Below are 20,363 nucleotides of genomic sequence, written 5' to 3'. Positions count from 1 at the left end.
TTAGTAGTTGATTGTGTTAATGACGGACATTGTTGTTAGATAGTGGTGGTGGTGGCGATTCAGATTGTTATGGAGGGTGGAGGTGGTGGTGGAGTGGTATTCAAGAAAAAAAATGTTAATTGTCTAAAACCGTTGGATTGAATGAATGAGATGATGTCATGTGTAGTTTTTAGTAATTGGTCCCACTTTTAATAACAATATTTGCAATTTGGTCCCACTTTTAATAACAATATTTGTAGTTTGGTCCTCAAATAAGTCACGTGTACGACATGTGCAGGGTATTATAGGCATTTTAGAAAATATATGGATGGAATAGACGTGGACCGTTCAGTCAACTCACGGTCAACACACTTTAACGGCAATTTGGGACCAAACTGCAATAAACGATTAATTGTGGACCAAACCCTAAATTCGCAATTAATAGTAGGACCAAAATGCAAAAGACCCAAAAAAAAAACATATCCACATTAACGTACAGTCGTACACTCAAACTCCACACACTTGGAATACAACTATACAAGCAACTCGGGCTACTGGGCTCAAGCAAAAACATAAGTTGGGCTTGGATTTCAATATAAAAACCCATCCGAATACTAACTATGACTTCTGAGTTCTGACACGTAATCGCTGACTATATATATAATTATATACCAGAGGCAGAGAATCTCAATTTGCAAAATCAGAGTGTCTTTCCCAGGTACAATTTGACTCTGGCTTAGCGTTTCATTATTGTTATTATTATATTATCTCTTTTTTAAGAGTAATTAGAGAGTGGATGGCAATAATAACGACGAGCAACGTTGTTTTGCCAGAGGATGTGGTGTTTTACATTCTGTTATGCCTACCCGTTGCGTCTCTTTTGAGGTTCAAGTCGGTCTGCAAGTCGTGGCGCTCTCTTATTGAGAGCTCTAGCTTTGTTAATCAACATCATTTCAAGGATGACTATAATAACTACAGTTTCATTGTTATGGACCCCCCTAGCGCGTTTGGTAGACCTTGTCCTAATCCCGATCTTTATGTTTCCTTACTTTCTGGTAACTCATTAGAGGCGTCCGTAAAACTGGATTTACCAGACTGTTGTAATGTCAACTTGTATAATGATAGCATTAATGAGACCCCTAATTGTAACAGAACATTCGGCAATATCGGCCTAAGTATAGTGGCTTCTTGTAACGGCATTGTTTGCCTATATAATAGATTTTCAAGTGATATTTTTCTATGGAATCCTGCAACGAAACATGTGAGACTTCTATCAAAATCCCCATTCCCTTATCAACCAGAAGATGGTTACTTCAGTCTAGACATCTGCGTTGGATTTGGTTTCGATGATAAAAGTAATGATTACAAGGTGGTGAGGTTTTTCAGTTTGTGTAAACAACCCGATGTCCCGACACAGAGCCCAGCTGAGGCATACAACTTGAGTACTGATTCGTGGAATATTATAGACGCGGTTTCACCTGTTATTGTTATCCTTTCTGATCCGAAAGCACCATACAGGAATGGAACATATTGCTGGTTGGTAGTAAATGATGATTTTCCACAACATAAGAGGTTACCTGAAAAATACGTTCTCACATTTGATTTTAGAAACGAGGTGTTTGGGTCTCTACCATTACCGGATGTTGAGGCTGTTGATTTTCCATGTTTAGTTATCTTAAGGGAAAACCTTGCTTGCATTTATAATGTGGAAGCTTTTTGTGATTTCACTGATGACTGGAGGCCTTGGGAGTGTGAAATATGGGTGTTGAATGAATACGGTGTCAAAGATTCCTGGACTAAATTGTACACCGTTGGGCCCTTTACAATATCTAGACATATTCCATATGCTGCTAGAAAGATAGGGCTTTCAATGAATGGAGAGTTTTTTCTGATAGTCTGGAATAAACAGATATGCACATACAACCTTGTTACCGAAGAAATAAAAAAAGTTGATGTGCATAGTGATTTAAGGAATCCTATTTATTTAGAGGTTGCTGCATACAAAGAGAGCCTAGTCTCAATCAAAGGAGGAAATAATGCAGCTGATAGGGAGACTTATGCAGTATGACACTATTCTCTTACTTTTGACCTCTATCAATCAAGTAGGCTTTGTTCAGATAATATATTCTGCTTATCTGGACGAACAAATAAGAAATTAACTTTTTGCACTAATTGATATCTTGACTTTCTTGTATATTTTGGCTTTTTATGGCTTGACTGGATGTTTGTGATTATGAGAAGACGATAAATTTGAATGAATAAGAAATCGGGTCCTCCTTTAGTTCCTAACTCTTTATTTTGTACTGCAAGCAATTGAAAATTGTTTACCAGGTCTCTCATTTTCTCTTCACCTTTTGACATTCTTCATATTCTAAACTTACAAACACATCTCATGATTTATGGCATAGGATGAGGATTTGGTGTTTGTGAATTTTACTAATTTATTTGCCATTATATTGTTTTTATAGGCGGAGTATGATTTACATTTTTATATCCAGTTTGTGAATCCATAACTACTGCCACTACTGCTGTCATCTTTTTTAATTGTTGTTTTATGTTTGCGAGTCTCAAACTTTTATTGCTTCTGTATTCCTAAACAAAATCTTTCATGTCTTTGTGGTCAAACTTGATGCTTCTTGGCTATTATCTCAAGCTAATGCACACTTTGTACCACTCAATATTATGTTCTTAAAATTTCCCTGTGCTGTTATTTTGCTTTGATCTAATGCAATCTTGTTGACTCACACGGTTAAGTAGTAGGGATAGGTTTTTGCATAATAAACCCTAAATCTCTCGATTAAATTTATGATTCATCGACAAGCAAATTCTCTAGAGAAACCAAACTTAATCTTTGTTAATTGATAAAAAGTAGTCTCTCCAAAATGATTAGGCATTGCTAGAACTAAATACAATATGGCTGCAACTGCAAGCCTTTATATATTAGATGGTGTTTGCTTGCTTAGCAACCAACCTAGTAGACTAGGAATCTACTATTTTTTGCTTCATAAGCTAGAGCACCAACTGTAAAAAAACTAAGATCAAAATGAACAAAGTAGACATTCGTTGGCTATTGGACACATGGGATTGTTGATGTCTCCTTGATGTTGATGACTTGTTCATCTCTCAAAGGAATCTATTTGGATTATCTAGGGTGAATACATGTATACAAAAGACTGTTCAGTGAGGTGGTGGCGTGGTGGGAAAGGACAAGGAAATGTGGGGAAGGCAAAGACAGGGAGAGAGATTAGGGGAGGACAAAGCATAGAGAATACTGGAGGTGAAGCGCCTGTCGCAACAAAGCTTTGACAGAAGGTGTTGTTTTGGAGATCTTCTTGGAGGTCAGGAGTCGGAGATAGGTTGGGTGGGGATTGGGGTGTATTGGGGTTTTGATGTTTTTCAGTTAGCTTCTCGATGATGATTTAAGGGGTTGATGAAATTAGTTTTAATATGAATGAAATTATCTTTCATCAATAAAGGGGAAAAAAAATACCAGTGGTTATGGACAAGGATATTTGGTAGTAGAAATGGATGGAAGTGTGTGTGCATATGACAGGCATGGTTTAGGTTTTGGAATTATTTATATGACTGTTGGAGTGTACTTTAGGTTTTGCGGGTCCTTATTTTAAAAGGATTGGTTTATGTTTTGGGTGAGGTAGCCAGATGTCAATAGCATGCCTTTTATTTTGTTTATTGTGGTTGTGTAGCTGTTGACCTGCTTTTGATAATGGTCATTGGTCGCTGTCGAATAAGGTATCTTCCATGGTCCAAGTGCCTATTTCTTTGTGTTAGAGACTTAGAGGTAGCAAAAGTGCCTTTCGCTTTTGTATTCCTCATTTAATCAGTTATTAATTTATTATTGATTCCCATGCACTTTTACCTGGATTGTCTCTCATATATTTTAACATTTGAATTTCACTAACCAAACTTGTAATTGATTAGGTAGAACACTGGTCAGCGTGAGCTTTTGCACGATCCAAATCCAGAATCTAATTGTGTGGAATCCTTGAGCAACAAAATCTTTCTGATGGAAGAGGAAAAGATGGGTCAAAGGTACTCGTGCTGTTTGCTTACTAGCATATGGTGGCAGCCTAGCAGGCCTTATATCGATGTCCGGTGTGTAGATTGTTTAATCTCATGTCTATCTGAATCATATATGCTATATTGTGAAGTTCCTTTAGTTTTTTCTGTAGCTGCTTACAGGAGCTAGGATGACTGTTGTGTTCAAGTTACTGTGCGTCTATTTCTGTACTGAAAATTTCACGATATATTATTGTTTATGGTTGGTACCCTTGGTAGACAGACTTGTTTAATCAGGTAGGTTCATATGTTCAGCTTCAATTTCAATTGCTCAGATGCCAAAATGTGCGTAATAACCAGTATAGGGCATGCTGAAGCCACCGGAGGGTGGTTATTTGGTTGTACTTTAGTCTATGTCAAATGCAGTATTGCAATTGACAGTTATTTTGTGGTACCAAAAAAAATTACAATTTCTTTAGTTCTTTGAAAATAGTTGCGCGGTAAAACATTGTTATCGAAAATCATTAATATATATTTTTTAATATTTTATCAAAGCATACCAGGTGGCATGATTGGACGAACTGATGGCAGTCAGCGCCTTGGAGCAATCCACTGACAGCTATTTTTCCAGAAAATACTGAGATATCCCCGTTGGGGTCGAGATCTCTACAACCGGGTACAGAGATCATCTCTGTAACCGTGTTATCTAACCGTCCATTCAAATTCGAGATGTGTGTGTGTGCCTCGATATCTGTGTGTGTGCTCCGAGATGTGTGTGTGTGCGTCGAGATACGAGATGGGTGTGTGTGTGGTACAGAGATTGATCTCTGTACCCGGTTATAGAGGAACCGAACTCATCCCCGTTTCAGATTTGGCTGTCATATATGAATATGATTGGAATGAATACGGTTTTAAGGTTTTTTTTTCCCACCCAAAGTAAATTGCTATGTAAGGCAGACGAGATGCAATAGCAGAAATGACTTAGAGACAAGTAAAGCGGGAGTTGATGAGTAGCTTGCTTTATCTCAAATGATGGAGACAACCAATTCAGAATATTTCTATCATGAAACATTTAAGATGATATTATACATGACATGCTAGCAAATGAAACCATAAAAATCAAATAGAAGTAGTAGTAGTAATGGAAGTATTACCTTGGCAAGATAAATTTGTATCTCAAGAATCTCTTTGTATAATACTTTAAAAAAAAAAAAGATAATTAGATAACTATTACAGTGTAGAGTGCACTATGTGGAGTTAATGAGTTATATACAAGAGAATGAAGAGATCCTTGTATCGATACAAGGACACTTAGATAGATAGAAAAAAATCATTCATATTTACTGGCACAAATCCACATTAACGTACAGTCGTACACTCAAACTCCACACATGGAAAGTTTTTAGTAGTTGGAATACAACTATACACGCAACTCGGGCTACTGGGCTCAAGCAAAAACATAAGTTGGGGTTGGATTTCAATATAAAAACCCATCCGAATACTAACTATGACTTCTGAGTTCTGACACGTAATCGCTGACTATATATATAGTTATATACCAGAGGCAGAGAATCTCAATTTGCAAAATCAGAGTGTCTTTCCCAGGTACAATTTGACTCTGGCTTAGCGTTTCATTATTGTTATTATTATATTATCTCTTTTTTAAGAGTAATTAGAGAGTGGATGGCAATAATAACGACGAGCAACGTTGTTTTGCCAGAGGATGTGGTGTTTACATTCTGTTATGCCTACCCGTTGCGTCTCTTTTGAGGTCCAAGTCGGTCTGCAAGTCGTGGCGCGCTCTCATTGAGAGCTCTTGTTTTGTTAATCAACATCATTTCAAGGATGACTATAATAACTACAGTCTCATTGTTATGGACCCTAGCGCGTTTGGTAGACCTTCTCCTAATCCTGATCTTTATGTTTCCTTACTTTCTGGTAACTCATTAGAGGCGTCCGTAAAACTGGATTTACCAGACTGTTGTAATGTCAACTTGTATAATGATAGCATTAATGAGCCCCCTAATTGTAACAGAACATTCGGCAATATCGGCCTAAGTATAGTGGCTTCTTGTAACGGCATTGTTTGCCTATATAATAGATTTTCAAGTGATATTTTTCTATGGAATCCTGCAACGAAACATGTGAGACTTCTATCAAAATCCCCATTCCCTTATCAACCAGAAGATGGTTACTTCAGTCTAGACATCTGCATTGGATTTGGTTTCGATGATAAAAGTAATGATTACAAGGTGGTGAGGTTTTTCAGTTTGTGTAAACAACCCAATGTCCCGACACAGAGCCCAGCTGAGGCATACAACTTGAGTACTGATTCGTGGAATATTATAGACGCGATTTCACCTGTTATTGTTATCCTTTCTGATCCGAAAGCACCATACAGGAATGGAACATATTGCTGGTTGGTAGTAAATGATGATTTTCCACAACATAAGAGGATACCTGAAAAATACGTTCTCACATTTGATTTTAGAAACGAGGTGTTTGGGTCTCTACCATTACCGGATGTTGAGAGTGTTGATTTTCCATGTTTAGTTATCTTAAGGGAAAACCTTGCTTGCATTTATAATGTGGAAACTTTTTGTGATTTCACTGATGACTGGAGGCCTTGGGAGTGTGAAATATGGGTGTTGAATGAATACGGTGTCAAAGATTCCTGGACTAAATTGTACACCGTTGGGCCCTTTACAATATCTACACTTATTGCATATGCTGCTGGAAAGATAGGGATTTCGATGAATGGAGAGTTTTTTCTGATATTCTTGAATAAACAGATATGCACATACAACCTTGTTACTGAGGAAATAAAAAAAGTTGATGTGCATGGTGATTTAAGGAATCCTATTTATTTAGAGGTTGCTGCATACAAAGAGAGCCTAGTCTCAATCAAAGGAGGAAATAATGCAGCTGATAGGGAGACTTATGCGGTATAACACTATTCTCTTACTTTTGACCTCTATCAATCAAGTAGGCTTTGTTCAGATAATATATTCTGCTTATCTGGACGAACAAGTAAGAAATTAACTTTTTGCACTAATTGATATCTTGACTTTCTTGTATATTTTGGCTTTTTATGGCTTGACTGGATGTTTGTGATTATGAGAAGATGATAAATTTGAATGAATAAGAAATCGGGTCCTCCTTTAGTTCCTAATTCTTTATTTTGTACTGCAAGCAATCGAAAATTGTTTACCAGGTCTCTCATGTTCTCTTCACCTTTTGACATTCTTCATATTCTAAACTTACAAACACATCTTATGATTTATGGCATAGGATGAGGATTTGGTGTTTGTGAATTTTACTAATTTATTTGCCAGTATATTGTTTTTTTAGGCTGTATGATTTACATTTTTATATTCAGTTTGTGAATCCATAACTACTGCCACTACTGCTGTAATCTTTTTAAATTGTTGTTTTATGTTTTGCGAGTCTCAACCTTTTATTGCTTCTGTATTCCTAAACAAAATCTTTCATGTCTTTGTGGCCAAACTTGATACTTCTTGGCTATTATCTCAAACTAATGCACACTTTGTACCACTCAATATTATGTTCTTAAAATTTCCCTGTGCTGTTATTTTGCTTTGATCTAATGCAATCTTGTCGACTCACATGGTTAAATACTAGGGATAGGTTTTTGCTTAATAAACCCTAAATCTCTCGATTAAATTCTTGATTCATCGAAAAACAAATTCTTTAGAGAAACCAAATTTAATCTTTCTTAATTGATAAAAAGTAGTCTCTCCAAAATGATTAGGCATTGCTAGAACTAAATACAACAGGTCTGCAACTGCAAGCCTTTATATGTTAGAGGTGGATTGCTTGCTTAGCAACCAACCTAGTAGACTAGGAATCTGCTATTTTTTGCTTCATAAGCTAGAGCAACAATTGTATAAAACTACGATCAAAATGAACAAAGTAGACGTTCGTTGGCTCTTGGACGCATGGGACTTATTGGTGCATGGATTTTTTATGTTTTCTTGATGTTGATGACTTGTGACGCCGTCTTCTCTTCAATTCGCTTCATCGCGTTCTCTCAAAGAAATATATTTGGATTATCTAGGGTGAATACATTTTATTAGAGCCTTTTGGTTTTTTCATGTAAATTTTTCGGTTTTGGTTTGTTTCTAAGTTTCTTACTCTATGACCTTAATTTGGTTTTCTACATTGTATACAAAAGACTGTTCAGTGAGGTGGTGGGAAAGGACAAGCGAATGTGGGGAAAGCAAAGACAGGGAGAGAGATTAGGGGAGGAGGAAACAGAGAGAGTACTGGAGGTGAAGCGCCAGTCACAACAAAGCTTTGACGGAAGGTGTTGTTTTGGAGATCTCTTCGGAGGTCAAGAGTCGGAGATAGGTTGGTTGGGGATTGGGGTGTATTTGGGTTTTGACATCTTTCAGTTAGGTTCTTGCCGATGGTTTAAGGGGTTGATGAAATTAATTTTCATATGAATGAAATTATCATTCATCAATAAAGGAAACAGGAAAAAAAATAAAATAAAAAATAAAAAATAGCAGTTGTTATGGACCAGGTTATTTGGTATTAGAAATGGATGGAAGCATGGTTTAGGTTTTGGTATATGATAGGCATGGTTTAGGTTTTGGCATTATTTATGACTGTTGGAGTGTATTTTAGGTTTTGCAGGTTCTTCTTATTTTAAAAGGATTGGTTTATTGGTTTGGTGAGGTAGCCAGATATCAATAGCATGCCTTTTATTTTGTTGTTGGGGTTGTATGGCTTTCGACCTGCTTTTGATAATGGTTATTGGTCTGTGTCGGAATAAGGTATCTGCCATGGTCCAAGTGCCTATCTCTTGTTAGAGGAAAAAAACGTGCCTTTTAAACTTTGTACTCTTCATTTAATTTGTTATTATTGATTCCCATGCACTTTTACCTGCATGGTTTCTGATGGATTTTAACATTTAGATTTCATTAACTAAACTTCTAATTATTGATTAGGTAGAACACTGGTCAGCGTTAGCCTTTGCACGATCCAAATCCAGAATCTAATTGTGTAGAATCCTAGAGCAACAAAATCTTTTTGATGGAAGAGGAAAAGATGGTTCAAAGCTACTCGTGCTGTTTGCTTACTAGCATATGGTACTGGCCTAGCAGGCCTTATATTGCTGTCCGGTGTTTAGATTGTTTAGTCTCATGTCTGTCTGAATCATATATGTTATATTGTGAGTGCCTTTAGTTTTTGCTGTAGCTAGGATGGCTGTTGTGTTCAAGTTACTGTGCGTCTATTTCTGTACTGAAAATTTCACAATTTATTATTGTTTATGGTTGGTACTCCTGGTAGGCAGATTTGTTTAATCAGGTTCATATGTTCAGCTTCAATGTTAAGCGCTCAGATGCCAAAATGTGCGTAATTACCTCGTTTTTGAATGTATAGGGCATTCTGAAGCCATGGGAGGGTTATTATTTGGTTTTACTTTGAATGGCATGATAAATTAAGTGTAGGTCTATTGACAGATATTTTGTGATACAAAGAAAACTACAATTTCTTTAGTTCTTGGAAAACAGTAGCGGGTTAAAACATTGTTATCGGAATTATTAGTATTTCTTTTGAATGTTTAATTAAAGCATATCAGGTGGCATGATTGGACGAACGAATGGCAGTCAGCGCCTTCTAGCAATCCACTGACAGCTGGGTTTCCAGAGAATACTGACGAAACCCTGTTTCAGATTTGGCTGCTGTCAGATATGAATATGGTTGGAATAATGTTTTAAAGTTTTTTTCCTACCCAAAGTAAATTACGATGAAGGCAGACGAGATGCAATAGATGAAATGACTCAGAGACAAGTAAAGGGAGTGGATGAGTAGCTTGCAAAGCAGGCGGAATAGACGAAGGGTGCCATACTAAGATATGACCCAAGATACCTTCGTACCCTTTGATATTGTTTGTTTCGTTTTCCATCTTCGTGTGCTTTTGAAAGTAACCTAGCAATCGATGGCGTAGTAATATTATTGGTCATCTGTCTACACAACTTGCCGATGCACCATCCCACTGCTAGTATAATGTTACCTCTGTTGAGTTTTTTCATATTTGATTACTATTGTAGTCACTTGGTAGGTACTTGGAGCCTGACTAATGATTTGAGTCTGATCTTAAACAATCTTGATTTGGGGGGCAAAAGTTGCTAAAACATCATGATGGCTGCTGACATTTTGGCGTGGGTGAATTTGAGTAAGTTTGTTGTATTCCAAATGTGTTGCCTAGTTTTACCTACGAGGGCCAAACTGCATGCCAAGGTTCCTTTTTTTTCATTGGCAAGCCTGTTTTAAATGGCGGGCATGCCAAGGTCCTTGAACTCTGGCTATCAGCTCAAGATGTTTATTGATAAGAAGACTCCCTTCAGAGGTGTCTATAGAAGGTGTTTGAGGTGCCGTGGAGACTGACTCTTGGAGGGAGGTACTAGTTCAGGGTGCACTATAAGATTCTTCAGAAAGCCAAGTGACATTCCAATTAGAAACTGAGTGAAAGAAACTTGCCAATTGTAAAACACCTCATAACAGTTCTTATTAAAACATAATTTGATACACAGTTCACTAAATCATTTATCCACACTTCAACGTGGGAGATCAGCATCCGGCTTGGGACAATTCTTGAGTTCTTCATTGTTTATCGTTACTTCAACCTCATTGGTACTTATGTTAAGTCGGAACTCTTGTATCTGCTGCTTGCCGACTGAGTTGGTATTGCACAAAATGCGTGGTTTCACATTATAAGTTTTATCGTAAGCATTCAGCAGAGACTGTAAGTTGTATTTTCCCCCGAAGTTCCCCAACACAGGCTTAAGTTGGAATAAACGGTCGCGAAGTTTAATATTATCAAACAAAGTCAAAGCTTTTTCAAAATACTCATGCTGCTTTAGCCCAGAACAAGTCCCGTGTTTCTTCCACTGCTCGCCCCAAAATTGGGCATTGTTAAGATTTTGTACGTCGGGCCAGGCGATATCCAACTTTCCCTGCAAATCTTTAACCTGTACAAGAAATTGATTACCATTTGTACTAGTAAGATGTACATCATCAAATTCATTGACAAATAAAAATATTTACCAGCTTAAGGTCAAATATATCGCTTTGGTCACACTTAGGAGCTCCTTTAAGCTTTGAGGGCCAGAGACCGTGGATTGTAAACATGGGATGTCCACGGTCTTTTCGAAGGCAATGTGTTCCTGCTGCGTTGCATACACTGACCCCCCATTGAAGAGCAAAGATATAGTAGTCAAAAGAACTAGGTGAGGGTGCAAGGGGTTCATAATACTTGGTAGGAACAGAGAGATTTTTGTAAGCATCAGGGGACACATAAGTGGGAGCAGAGACGTTACTATCAGCAGCAGGTGACACAAAGTTGAGAGCAGAGACATTATTGTGATCATCAGCTGACACAAAGGTGAACAACATAAAGTAAGAGAAACATAATGCAAGGTGGAGGAGATTGAAAGAAGCCATTCGGTGCTTTAGAGTAGAAATGTGGGGATGGAGAGAATTCTGAAACACATTACTCTTATATATAGGCCCCTCGTTTACTGCTGTTGAAGTATGATATTACTGAATGCATGTAAATATGAAAAGAAAATAAAGGCATCTTTTATAATCAAAATAAACAAAAACCAAGCAGACACCAATGAAAGCTATATGCAACAACGCGTAAACAATCTCTCTAGCTAAAGTAAGGTGAAGTTAATTTCTCCTCCTACTCTTAGAAAAGAAAAAAACCACCTCTCCTACCATTTTTTGCATTGATATCATAGAAGTACGTATTAAGTAATCGAGATAAGAAAAAAAGTTATCTTGTATAATCAAAATACCCCGTAAGCAGGCAGAGACCGATGAAAGCAACGTGCAACCACTAAAGAATCTCCAGCTAAAGTCGATGAAGTTCAATTGTTCTTCTATTTATACGAAAGAAAAACTAATAGTCTTACCATTTTTTGCAATGATAAGGTAGAATTATGATTTTTATTTGAGTTAATGTCATGCCATAATATAGCCAGGAAGTTACATGTCTCGTTCACTTGGCCCAGCCACTAATTCTTTGTCCAAAAGTACCAAAAAGCAACAGGAAAAATGTAATTTCCATAGTACATCATTCATCTTAAACTTGAATGGAAACATATTTTCAGGGAAAATGTGTGCCATAATGCTACCATGTAACATGTTATCAGATCGAAGTAGTCAAATTTTTAAGAATTGGAATGGCTACACTTTCCTTAAGTTCCTGCTCCAATGCCCTATCGGCCACATGGTTTTCAGGGAAAATGAGTACCACAATGCCATTAAAACCTTTTGTTAAAATCAGTGATCAACACATACAAAATTTGTCATAATTTTACAAGTTGCAATGGCTAGGTTGTTTTTGATATTATCAGTCCTTGATCTAATCGCTACATTTTTCTTGTCTAGGTGACTAGGTCCAACAAGTGGAGGGTGATAATGTATGGCCAGTGAGTTCATAAAATGTTCATATGGCTTGACTTGGTTCTATACCGAAGGTTTAAGTAAGTAAGAAACAGAGGAGGAGGGGGGTGCGTAAGAAATATAGAAAATAAATTTAAACTTTTAAACCAAATACTGCTACCAAACAAAATAGTGAGGATGAGTAAGAGCAATGTGTGGACTCTGAAAACAGAGGACTTCCAATGGCTTCACTCCTATCTTTCCCTCTCCCCAACCCCAAGCTTAATTCAATTAAGGCTTCTTCATCTACAACAACAGCACCAACACAGTTCACTACACAGACACTCGACGAGAAGTTCGGTCGTAAAGGCATCAAATTTACTGACTCCGGCAATGTAGAAATGACAGTTAGAAATGGAAGTTCCCTTTCTCTTCAGATATCCAATGGCCATGTTACCTCCTACAAACCCAAAGTTTACTGGCAAGACGACGAGTTTGAAGAAGTTCTATATACTGTCCCCGGTGAATTAGATTCTATGAAAGGCGGGATTGGTTTAGTCCTTAATGAAGTTTCCGAAACCAATTCGAAAGGAACTCCGGTATGTACTTCGGACTGGATTGTTGCAGATGTGGACGCAGATTCCATTGATGCTCTTCAGGTATTGCTTCATATCTCTAGAAGTTTAGTTGGTAAATAGTTGAGTGCTTAAAGGAGAATTTTTATGGATCAGTTTCTCTTGGTCCTGCTTTTGTAGGTTGAACTCAACTGCACATGTGGAACTCTTGATGTAACCTACATTGTCTCACTTTATCCTCTAAGCATGGCAACAGCAGTCATAGTGAAGAACAATGGAAAGAAGGCTGTGAATCTAACTAGTGCAATGTTAAGTTATTTGAAATTTAAAGGCAGAGGTGGGTCAGCCATTAGAGGATTTAAAGGTTGTTCCTACTGCATTCACCCGCCCTTATCTTCGCGCTTTGAATTGTTGTCTCCTGTCGAAACAATGAAACCCGAGCCATTGGGCTGGTTCTCCTTTTCAGAGCCTGAGAATGTTAAACCAGGTTCATGGACTACAGAAAAACAACTCTATACTGTTTTGAAGAATAAGATGAGTAGAGTGTATACAGCTCCTCCAATGGAAAGATTAAAGAGAAGTTATAGAACACCACCTTCCAAGTATGAGACAATTGATCAGGTAAATATTACTAGAAATGAAATTTTTGCAGTAATAAAACATTGGAGCCTCACAAGCATATTATATTTGTCGCGTCAAAAATAATCAGTTTGTTTAATTTCTCAAGATTGTTAAAAAACTTTGAAGGTAGGTTTTTACATTACAATTTCGTTCCTTACCATGCAAACCTTATCTTCAGGATGTGGAACCTGCTGAACAGATCATATTCCTATACTTTGCTCTATGTTTTGGATGAAAAGAAAATAACGACTCGTGTACTACTGAACATCTTTTATGTTCGATCATTTTGCAGGGGAAAGGGCTTGAATATAGGTTGATCAGGATGGGCTATGAAGACATTTACGTATCCAGCCCTGGTTCTTTGTCTCAAAAGTTCGGAGACGGTTATTTCATATGTACTGGACCTGCATCTATGCTGGTTCCAGTCATTGTAAATCCTGGTGAAGATTGGAGAGGGGCCCAAGTTATTGAGCATGATAATTTGTAATTAATTACATATAACATACTTTACATTATATTGTTACAGTCCATATATATTGTTTTTTGTCCCTCCCTCTATTTAACTTTGTAGAGAAATGTATCCTACTCCAGTAAAATGCAACCATGAAGCTCTATTGGAGTGCAAGGTAATAATAATAGAACACTCAATATTTCTAAAATGATAATGTACACACGCTCGTTCAATGATTTTATTTCGTCTTTTATTTTCTTAACATTAGGAAAAATGAACAGATTTTTTGTCAAATTAGCAGTACTGAACCTGTTATTTACTGGGTCATATATGCATATGGATAACCTTTTTCAGATACCTTTTTCCCCACTTGATTTCTCCTCATTTCCTGGTTCTAGCAGAATTAATTTCATCCTTTCTTCGAACAACTAATGGCGAAATGCAACAACTAGGTTGCTGCAAAAAAAAAACAAGTGGATAATAGTTCGTTTAAAACTCTTTGACGCCAGGCCATATTCTTTCAACGTACAAACATCTGTCAAACCTCCATCATACTTGAAACATGTATAGTGAATTAGTGATATCCTTGTAAAGCTGAGTCCAATAATGGCTCCCTATCCCCATAAAAAATGGACAAAAAGTGAGTCCAATGGCTCTCTATGCCGTGATTATATATGTTCACTAACACTGTTGTTTATTGGGTCATATGCATACAAATCTCCATATATTTTTAGTTAAAGCTCGCCTTTACTGGAGAGAACGTATGTAGTAGACTAAAGTGAATCACAAAGCAGCCTGCGTGAACCAAAACATATGCTAGAGGCGAATTGAAGCAATAGAAGAAAGTATAGAGTTTTCCTTCAGTAGTACTCTTTTGTCCTTATTTATCTGTGCACAATCAAAATGATTCAAAGATGAGATTGAGTGGTTAAAAGTTAAAACTTAGAACATTTCACCTGGCCCTCTAATACAGAAGAAAATAAACGATGTAGTGGAGTATCACAAATATCTAATAGCATGCCTTCCATTGCTGCCAAACAAAATAAAAAAGTTATCCAAGTAAAGAATGCAAAACTTTAGAACCTGATAAGGATATGGCCATGGCAAACATTTCTCATCGTCTCTTCTCTCCCAGCTTCACTCCTCTTGTTCCTACATGCCAAACTAAACACCCCTTTAACTCTTATCAGCTTAGAGTACAAAGAGACTTCTCAGTGCTAGCCATGGCTTCAAGCTCTTTTCCACTCAACAATGTGGAGCACTGGGAGAGAGAATTTAAAGACCATGGAGTAAGCTTTGCTGAAATTGGTGACAGCTGTGTGGTAAGGATGAGGTTGGATAATGGAAGTGTCGCCAGCCTGATGCTCCCAAGCGGATTAATCACAGCATACAAGGCTCATATGTGGCATGGAAGCACGCTCGAGGTTCTACACACAATTGTTTCAGAGGGTGAAGACGGTGCTGCTGTTATACAAGGAGGCATGTTTCTGGATTTTAGGTGTACAAGCCAAGGTGGAGTCCCATGGTCACCCGGCACTTGGGTTCTCCATGATGTGAGGGGAACCGCAGAAGACTTTATCGAGGCAGGTCATCTATCGATTCCAATTTTAATTTTGTAGTTAGAAAGCACTTTTGAATAGAAGACGGGTGAACTTCTTGATGCAGGTAGAGTTGGTGAGCAGGAATTCAGAAGACATGGTCGAAGTTAAACACATTGTGACCCTGCATCCGGATGTCTTAAGCTCGGAAGTGGTGATCACAAACTATAGATCTTCAGCTCTACAGGTGACAGGGTCTTTGTTGAGCCATTTAAGCGTGAGCACCCCTGATGCAACTTATGCTGTTGGGCTAGAAGGTTCCAATTACTTCAGCAAGCCGCCTTTTGTGTCTGATTACACCATCATTCCTCCAGTATCGGAAAGCAGAACAACGGGAGCCTTTCAAGGACTATTTTCTAGCAGGGGAAAGAACGATCAAAACGGTGCTGCTGAACTAAACAAAAACACCGAAACAGAAGAAGAATTGGAAGGGGAAGAGAAAGATAATTATGCACAGCTGACTGAGGAAATGAGCAGGATATACACCAGCGCACCTCGGCAATTCACATTTATTGACAGGGTACTCATCCAATAAATAGGACTTCCTTGATCATTTCTTATTCAACTTATCTACGTAGTACACAGGACAAAGAAAAAATTAGCCTAATGTGTGTTAGTGATAAGGTTCAATATAATCAGAGAACGCATAGGAAGCACTTCCCATAGTTTATTACTTAGACCCAATTCTTCAACAGAAAACGATATGATGAAAAGAAAGTTAACCAATTTACTTTTGTTCTTAGAAGTTCCTTTAATCTGAATACGTTTCATGACTTTCATCTATTATTTACACGATCAAATTTCAAATCGTTTACTTCCTAAAATGTATGTGGCCTGCTATATTAAGAGCTGTCTTTCTACTGTAATGCAACAGGGTAAAAGAAACTCAGTTGCAGTGGGGAGTAGTGGGTTTGAAGAACTATACATTTTCAGTCCTGGATCAAATTACGAATTGTATGGTAAGTATGCGTACATCTGTACAGGTCCATCGGCAGTGCTGAAACCAATTGTCTTGAATCCTAAAGGCGTATGGAGGGGCGAACACTTTCTACATAATCCAAACCTCTAAATCGTGCAAGGGGAGAAAGTTACTGATCGATCGAGACCAAACGTACATTATCTGTTTCATTGTTGCAACTCTATCAATTAACCAAAATGTTGATTCTGAGTTATAAATTGCTTCAGAATTAAGAAGGAAAAGAAAAGAAGGACCAGCATGTATTTGACACAAAGAACAAAGTCAAGAGAGTCAACAAATAGGTTGTATTAAGAACATGAGAACCGTCGCAGAAATTGTTAAGCTACATTTCACACAAAAATTTGCTGTGAGCATTTACAGTTGGGTAATGGTAACCCAATTTACAGAGCTGTAAAATTGTTCATGAAACTGGTACAACATCAGCAAGCGAATCAGGTAGGAATGAAATGATGTCCTACTTCCTGAGTGTCCATCCATGTGATTGACAATAGGACTGCAACTAAGATTATGAAAAACCAGCAAACGAATTTCAGAACCACCTTCATAAAAGTATTCTGTTCGAAACTATGACTTCCGACTCCATCCTTATGTCCAAACTCTACTACACCAGAAACTTTATCATTAACATTCGGAGCAGAACTGTCCATTGATGATACTGACTCTGAGCTACTTGTCCATTCCCAACTCCCAAAACTTTCCTCACCACATATCTCAAAGTTAGAATTTCCAAAATGTTTCCCACTCCGTTCCAGTTGATTCGAGGAAGATCTGTTAATCCTCCTTACTGGTTTCTTAGAGCAGTCAGAGGTTGGATCTTGATGAAAATGAAATAAATTACTTGGTGTTGTAAAGAACTCATTGTCATCAACGTCGAGTCGAGAGTGTGCCCTCTGAAAACAATGATATGATAATGATAAGAAAAATTAATTCATGCACAAAACTGAAGAGAAATGGACGATAAATTTCTTCAAAACATATGTTATTCCGATCTTCCTACAAAATAAGCACATCTAGCAACCTAAATTGATTTTTGCCCAAATTAGTTCTTAGATGATACAAAGCTAAACTTGAAATAGACAGCAGATAAGAGATTGTGGATGTATCCTAAATTACTTAAGTTCAGTGAAACCTTGAGGTCTTGGTGGAACAGTTCGCATAAATTTACATTAATAGCAGCACTAATCTGTCTTGGTGTTTTTTATGTTTATGACTAATGAGGTACAAGGAAAGTAAGAAATGAATAGGCCTAAAATACTTCAGGATTTTGTTGTATTAACTACTCATAATGAAGTTATAGGAACATAAGTATCTATTTATGGTATAAATAAAGAACATAATAAAATAAGTTGCGACAGAGATTTAAGCAAGGTTTACCTCAAAACTAGGAGTAGTGTTTGAGTGTAATCCATGTTTTGGAGTTGCATGCATAAACCCAGAAAATACCGTGTCCTCTCCTTCAGCATCATAAATCACATCATCCTGCGAACGTAGAGAACCAACTTCCGAGCCATTGCTACCAAAGCCTCTGTATGAGCACAACCCATTCTTGAGGGACGCATTTACACCGGTCATATCTTTCTCCCAATACCTTCTGTTCAAATATCTACCACCATAGTCAGAATTATATGAAACCTGTGCAGTTGACGCTGCAGGTTCAGCCGAAAAATCAGAATCAATGGGGGAATACACAGGTAGTGCGGGGACTACAGATGCGTCTCTAGAACTCCATAAACTTTTATTCCTGAAATTAGACCTCCTAAGGCAATCTGTATCTGTAATCGAGCCTGACTTCTCACGCCTGGAACCTTTCTCCCGGATTATAACTGTCGCAGTCTGCAATGCTTCAAGAGTAGCATCCTTCACATATTCAACTTGATTAGAGTAGCAATTCTCCATCACCTTGATTACTGTCTCAAGCTCCGAGAATACAGTTCTGGGGTCTACGCATTTCATTAATAAGTTCACCATCTGAGTGGCTAACAATTGCTTCTCAGGATCATCCTGTTCAATCCCAGTATTCAGAACTCGCAATCCAGACCGGATTAGCGATCTAGCGTATGGCTCAATAATCAAAATATTATGCTTCCCCAAAGCCATAGCCAAACCCATGTGAGCATTGGTCTGAGTCGGCTTCTCTTCCAAAGCTACTGCAACTTTCAGGCAGACATCATTGACAATCTCATTTGAAGCAAACCTCCAGAATTCAGACTCAACAAGGAATTCCAAACACATTGCAGACCCAGCAGTCAGGCCTTCTTGCGTTCCCAAAAGAGAATTGGATAATGGCTTATAAAGAGAATGAACTATTTTTCGCTTCTTGTCTTCTTCAATTGAAAGATCAAAACCATAATTAGCAATCGCCGCAACTGCCTTCAAGCAAGCATGTCGGAGTGCATCTGGCAAGGGACACATTTTTAAGGTCTTGATAATGGCATCCGTGATATTGTCAATTTGCAAGACAATGTCACGACCAAATAACTCAGCATGAACCTCAAAATGGAAAGTAGCATGCACCCCAGACAAAGAATTAAGATCTTTTGCTTGCAGAAATTGTGCAAGAAATGGGGAAATCACAATACTATCGACATCTTCCTCATAGGAATTTACTTCTTGTTTCGCTGAACCCCAACCATCATTATCGTTGTCAAGTATCATAAGGTCTTTTCTAAGAACAGGACTGATATTCATACCCATTGGTGAATCTGATATAACAAAAAGAAACATGCTCAGAAAACCCACACACCAACTTCACATCAAGAACCAGGTTAAGAGCTATATAGCTTCAAAATCAATTCTTTCAAACTACAATCAATCCAGATTGTTTCTTTCTATATTCCTAAAATTAATTCATAAAGAAACTAATAATCTAAAATGGGCATTTGACATTTCTCATAAAGAGACACCACATAACATCAAAATCAAATCTTTTCATCAATATAAATCAACTTCAAAAGGCTTAATTCTTTCATTCAATGATTAATTAATGCAAATAACTAAACTAACTAAATGGGCATCTTAATTATTCAATTTTAAACAACCCCAACAACTGAAAAATAAAAAATTTAAAAATTTATACCTGATGAATCAGTATATCCAATTGATGGCATTATTCTGGTTTCTTTGTTTTACTTATTTTTCAAGGCTTCAAAGGATTAAAGAAATGAAATTTAATAGAGAGAGAAAGATTTGAATCAAGAAAGAAATGAGATCAAGAAATTAAAAAAATTTCTTCATTTCACGTTTATGTTTTTAGGGTTCATCTATTTTCAAACACTTTTTTCCCTCTTTCTGTTTTTTAAGTTTCTTTTATACCGTGGGCCTTTTGGGCCGGGCTAAAATGTTTAGTGGGCCTATAATTCTTGGGCTTTACATTTTCAAGTCCAATGATCAAAACAAACTATTTGGTACAGTAACTAGTAATTGCAGTGTTCTAAAAAAACGCTAGGCTGTAGGAGAGCGCCTAGGCCTTCTAGGCAGTGCCTAGACGGGCTAGGCATTAGGCGGCGGTTTTTTTTTTCCTAATATATATAGTAATACACACTTATACTACAAGAAATTAAGAAAATCATTTGTCATAACTCAAAAAAATAAACACAAATAAATATACTTATTACAAAAATATATAATAGTTAAAAAATATCAACTTCATATAAAAACATATTCTTTATTATAGTGGGCATATAATTTACATTAGACTTTAGTCTTTTAAATTCATTCAAATC

The 20,363-nt window shown here is 37.3% G+C and overlaps 6 protein-coding genes across 16 annotated transcripts; 4 read left to right on the top strand and 2 right to left on the bottom strand.

Moving 5' to 3' along the window:
- The first annotated feature begins 703 nt into the window (after positions 1 to 703).
- LOC147483944 (F-box/kelch-repeat protein At3g23880-like) lies at positions 704 to 9,335 on the top strand. 9 transcript variants are annotated; one of them, XR_015207046.1, is made up of 3 exons: positions 704 to 2,041; positions 3,919 to 4,029; positions 4,170 to 4,244. XR_015207046.1 is itself a non-coding variant. In XM_086581610.1 (3 exons), the coding sequence occupies exons 1-3, from the start codon at positions 776 to 778 to the stop codon at positions 9,026 to 9,028; spliced, it is 1,428 nt and encodes a 475-aa protein (XP_086437736.1). In that variant the 5' UTR covers positions 704 to 775; the 3' UTR covers positions 9,029 to 9,335. The 9 variants fall into 9 exon arrangements, 7 of the variants coding, with proteins under 7 accessions (XP_086437736.1, XP_086437733.1, XP_086437738.1 ...); XR_015207045.1 differs by having other exon boundaries at positions 4,158 to 4,244; XM_086581610.1 differs by lacking the exon at positions 4,170 to 4,244 and adding an exon at positions 8,974 to 9,335 and having other exon boundaries at positions 3,923 to 4,029.
- LOC147483945 (putative F-box protein At3g23260) lies at positions 5,612 to 9,335 on the top strand. 2 transcript variants are annotated; one of them, XR_015207048.1, is made up of 3 exons: positions 5,612 to 6,941; positions 8,192 to 8,367; positions 8,970 to 9,335. XR_015207048.1 is itself a non-coding variant. In XM_086581614.1 (2 exons), exons 1-2 carry the CDS (start codon positions 5,871 to 5,873, stop codon positions 9,018 to 9,020), a joined length of 1,122 nt encoding a protein of 373 aa, XP_086437740.1. In that variant the 5' UTR covers positions 5,616 to 5,870; the 3' UTR covers positions 9,021 to 9,335. The 2 variants fall into 2 exon arrangements, 1 of the variants encoding a protein (XP_086437740.1); XM_086581614.1 differs by lacking the exon at positions 8,192 to 8,367 and having other exon boundaries at positions 5,616 to 6,941.
- On the bottom strand, positions 7,614 to 12,034 carry LOC147483943 (ribonuclease MC-like). 2 transcript variants are annotated; one of them, XR_015207049.1, is made up of 3 exons: positions 11,829 to 12,034; positions 11,074 to 11,399; positions 7,614 to 10,997 (listed from the first exon to the last, which is right to left on the bottom strand). XR_015207049.1 is itself a non-coding variant. In XM_086581615.1 (2 exons), the coding sequence occupies exons 1-2, from the start codon at positions 11,467 to 11,469 to the stop codon at positions 10,584 to 10,586; spliced, it is 810 nt and encodes a 269-aa protein (XP_086437741.1). In that variant the 5' UTR covers positions 11,470 to 11,796; the 3' UTR covers positions 7,614 to 10,583. The 2 variants fall into 2 exon arrangements, 1 of the variants encoding a protein (XP_086437741.1); XM_086581615.1 differs by lacking the exon at positions 11,829 to 12,034 and having other exon boundaries at positions 11,074 to 11,796.
- Positions 12,035 to 12,606: 572 nt separating this feature from the next.
- On the top strand, positions 12,607 to 14,171 carry LOC147483942 (photosynthetic NDH subunit of subcomplex B 2, chloroplastic-like). The gene is made up of 3 exons (XM_086580783.1): positions 12,607 to 13,076; positions 13,173 to 13,613; positions 13,906 to 14,171. Exons 1-3 carry the CDS (start codon positions 12,660 to 12,662, stop codon positions 14,098 to 14,100), a joined length of 1,053 nt encoding a protein of 350 aa, XP_086436909.1. The 5' UTR covers positions 12,607 to 12,659; the 3' UTR covers positions 14,101 to 14,171.
- Positions 14,172 to 15,080: 909 nt separating this feature from the next.
- On the top strand, positions 15,081 to 16,838 carry LOC147483941 (protein NDH-DEPENDENT CYCLIC ELECTRON FLOW 5-like). Its single transcript, XM_086576099.1, has 3 exons — positions 15,081 to 15,651; positions 15,734 to 16,182; positions 16,537 to 16,838. Exons 1-3 carry the CDS (start codon positions 15,159 to 15,161, stop codon positions 16,729 to 16,731), a joined length of 1,137 nt encoding a protein of 378 aa, XP_086432225.1. The 5' UTR covers positions 15,081 to 15,158; the 3' UTR covers positions 16,732 to 16,838.
- Positions 16,839 to 16,905: 67 nt separating this feature from the next.
- Positions 16,906 to 19,913, bottom strand: LOC147483940 (protein SINE1-like). The gene is made up of 3 exons (XM_086576097.1): positions 19,718 to 19,913; positions 18,016 to 19,343; positions 16,906 to 17,531 (listed from the first exon to the last, which is right to left on the bottom strand). The coding sequence occupies exons 1-3, from the start codon at positions 19,746 to 19,748 to the stop codon at positions 17,073 to 17,075; spliced, it is 1,818 nt and encodes a 605-aa protein (XP_086432223.1). The 5' UTR covers positions 19,749 to 19,913; the 3' UTR covers positions 16,906 to 17,072.
- Between the last annotated feature and the right edge of the window lie 450 nt (positions 19,914 to 20,363).

Source organism: Coptis chinensis, chromosome 8, assembly GCF_015680905.1.
Source record: "Coptis chinensis isolate HL-2020 chromosome 8, ASM1568090v1, whole genome shotgun sequence".
Classification (NCBI taxonomy): Eukaryota; Viridiplantae; Streptophyta; class Magnoliopsida; order Ranunculales; family Ranunculaceae; genus Coptis; species Coptis chinensis.
Note: the sequence above shows the minus strand (reverse complement) of the source record. Positions and strands in the feature narration are given on the sequence as shown.

Bases quoted from the DNA above. Each gene is read 5' to 3' on its own strand.
- LOC147483944 (XM_086581606.1), top strand. From the start codon at position 776: ATGGCAATAATAACGACGAGCAACGTTGTTTTGCCAGAGGATGTGGTG. The intron at 2,042-3,922 runs GTATGACACTAT...TTGATTAGGTAG, and splicing joins CTGATAGGGAGACTTATGCA to AACACTGGTCAGCGTGAGCT.
- LOC147483945 (XM_086581614.1), top strand. From the start codon at position 5,871: ATGGACCCTAGCGCGTTTGGTAGACCTTCTCCTAATCCTGATCTTTAT. The intron at 6,942-8,969 runs GTATAACACTAT...ATTATTGATTAG, and splicing joins CTGATAGGGAGACTTATGCG to GTAGAACACTGGTCAGCGTT.
- LOC147483943 (XM_086581615.1), bottom strand. From the start codon at position 11,469: ATGGCTTCTTTCAATCTCCTCCACCTTGCATTATGTTTCTCTTACTTT. The intron at 10,998-11,073 runs GTAAATATTTTT...TTTCTTGTACAG, and splicing joins ATATATTTGACCTTAAGCTG to GTTAAAGATTTGCAGGGAAA.
- LOC147483942 (XM_086580783.1), top strand. From the start codon at position 12,660: ATGGCTTCACTCCTATCTTTCCCTCTCCCCAACCCCAAGCTTAATTCA. The intron at 13,077-13,172 runs GTATTGCTTCAT...CTGCTTTTGTAG, and splicing joins ATTCCATTGATGCTCTTCAG to GTTGAACTCAACTGCACATG. The intron at 13,614-13,905 runs GTAAATATTACT...ATCATTTTGCAG, and splicing joins AGTATGAGACAATTGATCAG to GGGAAAGGGCTTGAATATAG.
- LOC147483941 (XM_086576099.1), top strand. From the start codon at position 15,159: ATGGCCATGGCAAACATTTCTCATCGTCTCTTCTCTCCCAGCTTCACT. The intron at 15,652-15,733 runs GTCATCTATCGA...TGATGCAGGTAG, and splicing joins AGAAGACTTTATCGAGGCAG to AGTTGGTGAGCAGGAATTCA. The intron at 16,183-16,536 runs GTACTCATCCAA...GTAATGCAACAG, and splicing joins AATTCACATTTATTGACAGG to GGTAAAAGAAACTCAGTTGC.
- LOC147483940 (XM_086576097.1), bottom strand. From the start codon at position 19,748: ATGCCATCAATTGGATATACTGATTCATCAG. The intron at 19,344-19,717 runs GTATAAATTTTT...TTGTTATATCAG, and splicing joins TGGATATACTGATTCATCAG to ATTCACCAATGGGTATGAAT. The intron at 17,532-18,015 runs GTAAACCTTGCT...CATTGTTTTCAG, and splicing joins ACACTACTCCTAGTTTTGAG to AGGGCACACTCTCGACTCGA.